General features: G+C 36.7%; 1 protein-coding gene across 1 annotated transcript in view; it reads right to left on the bottom strand.

The window, feature by feature from the left end:
• Window positions 1–5,668, bottom strand: part of LOC107692643 (mitotic spindle assembly checkpoint protein MAD1-like) — a 38,280-nt gene that overhangs the window by 17,602 nt on the left and 15,010 nt on the right. The window contains exon 2 of the mRNA XM_016491803.1: window positions 4,778–4,922. Within this exon, the coding sequence (XP_016347289.1) occupies window positions 4,778–4,888 (111 nt within the window). The 5' untranslated portion in view covers window positions 4,889–4,922. The remainder of the gene's footprint in view (window positions 1–4,777; window positions 4,923–5,668) is intronic.

Genomic DNA, 5,668 nt, shown 5'->3' with positions numbered 1-5,668 from the left:
CAAAAAGCAGTATCTGCCGATACGATCACCGATACCGATCTTTTTAAAGCCTTATTTTTATTATGTAGAATTATTTATAGTAATACTTCAATCAGGAATTTTAGACATTTATTCAGGGCCTGAATTTCATTTTTGAAAATGGGGGGAATTTCCCTTTTATAGGTGAAGCTTGTGAGAGGGGATTTTTTTTTTTTATTTAAGGGGTGGAGGGGAGCATTTTTTAGACATTTTCATAAATATATATTTATCTCACCTAAATGTTCGATCATGCAGTGCATTTTTGTTTTTACACTCGTGCAATTGTTGCACAATAGCTTACACAAAGCACAAAACAGTTGCTCAAACAAGTGGCAAAACATTTAAAATACTTTTCTTACATTATCACAAACATTCTAAATAAAAAAAACTTACCATTGCCAGAAACAGTCAGCTGCGTTTTTTTTTTTGCATTTAAATCTTTATTACAAGCAATCCTGTCCATAAAGAACTTTGTTTTCCTAACCCCACGAGTGCCATGCCATCTATTATTGCCTTATCTAAATGTGCTCTTTTCCTTTAAACCTAGCCAAAAAGCAATATGTGTTGACTGTGAAACACAGCAGACTTTAATTATATGCATTTATGGTGTAATTACTACATTTTCGTTTTCATATTTACCTCAAAACATGCGCTGTCACTTCAATTCAGCGCGTGCAGCAAACTAGGTGTGGAATCAATCGCTGCACTGCTGCGGACTGCTTATGGAACGCACTGCCGGACCGCAACCGCGTGCAGTGTGAACGCTTTAAAATCCGTTAACATGAGCGCGGTAAACATACGCACCACATAGGCCTACGCACTGCGAACGGAGTATGTGTGAACCTGGCGTTATGTGTGCGCGCTGCCAGTTTGCATGAGCGCACAGTCTCCAGGAGAGCGCTGAATGGTTAACACTGGCAAGAATTAAAAAGAAATGCAATTTATAAACTTTAGTGACAACACTGGCTCGATTGTGCAAGTGAAAATTCCTGTCAACTGTTCTGCGTGCAGCTCGCTTATAGACAGACGTGATGTGTGGTGATTTGAAGCCATTTGAGTATTTTGAGAGAGAGAGAGCGAGCGGTGATTCACTCACACTGTTTGTGAAATTATGTCTCACAGAAAGTTTTCAAATTACTTTAGAAGTTATTTAATGAAGAAATATGAATTGCACCTCACCTTCAGCATTTTAATTATTTCACCCACGCCGGACAGAGACCGAGACGGCGCCGCTGCATGTCATGCCAAACCTCTCACGGAAGGCTCGTAATCAGCTTTAGATCGTTTTTTTGAGATCGGCCTTTTTAGAGACCGCCGATCAATCATCCCAAAGCGATTATCGGCCGATAGTGATCGGAAGCCGATCAATCGGAGCACCCCTACTATGAATCGTGAATTGATTCGCTGTTTACACAAAGATTCACCTCCATAAATGAAATACATAAGACATACTTATTACAAGTTGTAAGCAAGCAAGTAAGGAAGGAAGATTTTATTCTTATCTCTGCACTACTTTTTAAAGGTCAAAGATGTATCCGTTTTATTACCTGAAGTCATGAAAACAGTTCAGGTTTAATACGAGTTATACCACCTAAGGGTTCAACACACTAGCACATATCAGTATATTCACACACATACATACTTCAACACACACACACACACACACACACACACACACACACACACATCTTCCAAAGCTATTTTTCTGCTTCCATTGTAATGAAATTCACCCTTGCTGTTATCTTAAACTCACCTCATTCGTCCCACAGATAGCAAACTCTCATTTAGGACTCTATTATTTTGGCACCGGCCTCTGAGTTTCTGTGCCAGAGAGGGAATCTATGTGGGTGAGCGAGTAAGGAAACGAATCTGTGCTGCACTGCAGTTTTTTTTTCTCCACCCCTATGGATCTTCATTTAATGGATAACTTGGGTCAATGCTACAATAAAACCTTTTTATTATGGCTTTTAATCATAGCTAGAAAACGGTTAATCTAATATACTCTAAAGACAGCTGATGCATTTTCCTGGTCTTGCAGCACGTGAAGTGCTGAAGTTGTCAATAATGGCTAGTGACAAACAGCCTCCAGATTCTAGCATGTCAATTCTATTAGTTCTATGAAACTCTGCGCGTGTAAAGAGGTTTATCATCATATACAGAACAAGTCAAAAGTTTAGACACTACTGAACTGACTATTGCCGCAAGATAATTGTTAATGAGACAATCAAGATTGTGCTCAAAAACTTTAAATTGCGATTTTTAATCAAAATTATTCTCATGAGAGAAATATATTTTTAAATATCATCAGAATTATTGCACATTCATGTAAGCACAAATCAATATAATGTCAACTCATATGCAGAGTTTACACCTCATCTAGTTTCCTGATTTATTATTTTCTCTTACATATTAACCGTCTCTTCTGGTAGAACCTTAAGTAGCTCTCAAAAGCTAAAACAGTTCAACTCCTAATATTAATTCCAATAATTCCAAATTATCCTAACGTTTTTTTTCATTAAAATATCTATTAAAAAGACTTTGTATATTTGTCATGGTTGGATTTATTGACAAGGTTTGCTTTAAGATTTAACTGCAGCAAATATCACAAGTGGCCTCGTGAAGGAACATAGACTGACTGCATTACACCTTTTTGAGCAAAACATTACAGTGAGATTGCTAAACTACAACATAACACATTTTTCTGTTTTCATATCATCAGCACTTTTTTAACAGTGTGTGTATGTGTGTGCACATGGTTGCCAAGTTTAGTAAAGATAAAGTAAAACACTGGGCAGAAAACATACCGATTTAAGAAAATTGATAAGACTGATTGGGGGATTTAAACTCTTGACATCTAGCAACCCCAAACATGAAAGCTTGTTAGCAATGCAAGATAACAAATGTCAAAAAAAAAAAAAAAGTTTTCAGGATAAATAACCAGTAGGCCAATAATGAAGACTATTACTCTTCATTAACTGAGATAAGCACAAAGCGTGATAATGATTAAAATACAATTAATTGCATTGGGATAAAATTTATGAAAAAAATCATGTCTAAAATTTGTTTTGTTTGAAATTAGATTTGTAGAAAAGTTGTGCAATGCTATTACTGCTTATACAAAAATTTGAGTTAACTGGACAAGCATTTAACTGAGCATACCACCAACGTAAATAACTACTGAATAATAGAGAAACATATGAGCCTGCTAGCTTATCTTTACTCTTAATTACTTGCTCTGACAGCTCTAATTGTCCATGTGTGTTTAGAGCAGCTTCCAGGCTGGTCGGCTGGAGGTGAGGATGTTCTAAATGTCTCCAGTGTGGGCATCATTACACTCAAACATTGACCTCATTAAATCAAATATCACCTATTTAGGAGCTTATTGAAGCCTTTGTTAATTACCAGTTTACCAAGCTGTTGACAAACAAAGAACAAGAGTATTATTCGCATACACAATAAGGCGCTGCTCCATAGGCCTGTCACGATAACAACTTTTTGTTGTGCGATATATTGCCCCAGAAATAATTGCGATAAGCGATATTATTGTCATTTTAAAGACCATTTTATGCCACTGAATATATAATCATAATGTAACAGCATAATGATGCAAGAAGGCCTACACACTTCTAAATGACAACAAACTTTTAAATTTTAAGAATATTTAGATCATGGAAATTAAGTATCAAAATATTAGATACCTTAAAGAACTTGAATAAATATTAAATAAACATTTTCTAACAAGAAATGCAAAGTAACAAGTACAAAAAAAAAGAAAAATGCACAAAGAACTTGTCTGGAGATTTTTCCATCTACAGATTTTTTTCCTGACCTTCTTTTCTTTGTAAATTAAGGGTGCACTGTATTGCTGAAAAACACAATCTCTATTTAGCAGTCAGATGTCTGTATGCACAAAGGCACAGATCCCTAAACAAGGCCATATCTGCAGATGAAACTTTTTTTTTGTAGAAGCATTTTTTTTTAATTTGAACTAGCACCTCATGACTACACGTTATGTACGAGAAGCTGCAAAAGACACAGGCGCAAGTGGAATGTACAAAACATGATGACATTAATGTTTAAGGAAAAATAAGGAGCAATATATTGCGTCATGTACTTATTGAGGTCATGTACATATATTGCGCGATAAGTCGATATATTGATTATTGCGACAGGCCTACTGCTCCAGTGATTTATCTAAATCTCGTCCTAGCCTGAGTGCTTAATTGATGCATGAGAACAATTCTCATTGGTTAACTGCTCCATTTATATGGATTTCTTTTTATGATGTCCTTATGAACTTTTTGAAGTGTTTTGGCTGCATGCAGTGAAGGGACAGATGATGAAAAAAGTCTTACGGGTTTAGAATGACACGAAGGTGAGTAAATGATAACAATTTTCAGTTTTTTGCTGAACTATCCCTTTAAGTATATTTAGATGGTTCAAGTTTCTGCGCATCCAACAGAAATCATTCTAACATGTTACTTTGGCACATCATATTACCATAGCAGGACTGAAAATGATTGTTCTACCTAATGAAACGTTTTAAAGATACAATACTTTCTTGGTTGTTGATATCATGAGTACACATGCGTTATAAAATTTTTAAGAGTTTTACCTATCTATTGTTCTAGAGAGAAATAGCCACTTTGCACTGGGGAGAAAGTGTTCGGTTCTGAAATGTATAGTGTTTACAAAGTATGAATCCTTTTGTTTTGACGAGAGTAACTGAATGTTTATTTATACGTTTCTTTTTTTTTACCTTGGTGAGTAGTAGGACTCTCTTCTGCAGGCGACGGACAAGCGAATCCTGGTTCTCTCGTTTCTTCTGTTCTTCTTGAGCTTTGGCTCGCAGTTGAGCGATCTCGGGCATGAGCTCAGTGCGGGCCTTCTCCACAGAGCGAATGCTGAAAGAGACCGATAGAAAACGGCAGAATAACATTAGGATAGAGCAGCTCTGGGGAGAACACAGAACTGCATCCTCTATATCCTGGAAGGTCATTTCCTTATAACATAAAAGCTGCTTTCTGAGTGTTCACAGCTGAATATATGCTCTTTGTAGCTGGGCCGTTCTGGGAAATGGCACAATGTTATGTGGAAGACAGTGAGCCATAAACAATTCTCTGAAACAGCCCTGAAAACACCCCCTGGTGAAGTTAAATGAATGAGCATGTCTGATTAATCCATATTCATTACAATAATTAGCAATAAATATATATACATATATTTTTTTAGTGCTGGGCAACGATTAATCACATCCAAAATGAAATATATATTTAAAGGGGTCATATGATGCGATTTCAATTTTTCCTTTCTCTTTGAAGGGTTACAAGCTCTTGGTGCATAAAAAAGATCTGTAAAGTTGCAAAGACTAAAGTCTCAAATCCAAATAGATATTCTTTATAAAAGTTAAGAGTCAACCACGCCTACCTAAAACGGCTCGTTCCAACATGTCTACGTCACGATGTGGGAAGATTTGCATAACGCCGCCCAAATGTTCACGCAAAGAAAGAAGGCGTAACTTTTATTCTCGCTGTAGTATTGTTGCCACCGCCGCCATGCCGTGGAGACGCTGTTTCGTTGTGAAAGCGAACTACTTTGTTTAGCCTTCCAAAAGAGGACAATATCCGCTTCGTCATGCCTAGAGCTGATC

Source organism: Sinocyclocheilus anshuiensis, unplaced genomic scaffold (genome assembly GCF_001515605.1).
Source record: "Sinocyclocheilus anshuiensis isolate Anshui unplaced genomic scaffold, SAMN03320099.WGS_v1.1 scaffold50, whole genome shotgun sequence".
NCBI classification, from domain to species: Eukaryota; Metazoa; Chordata; class Actinopteri; order Cypriniformes; family Cyprinidae; genus Sinocyclocheilus; species Sinocyclocheilus anshuiensis.
The sequence above is the reverse complement of the archived record's forward strand: the minus strand, read 5'-3'. Positions and strand labels throughout refer to the sequence as shown.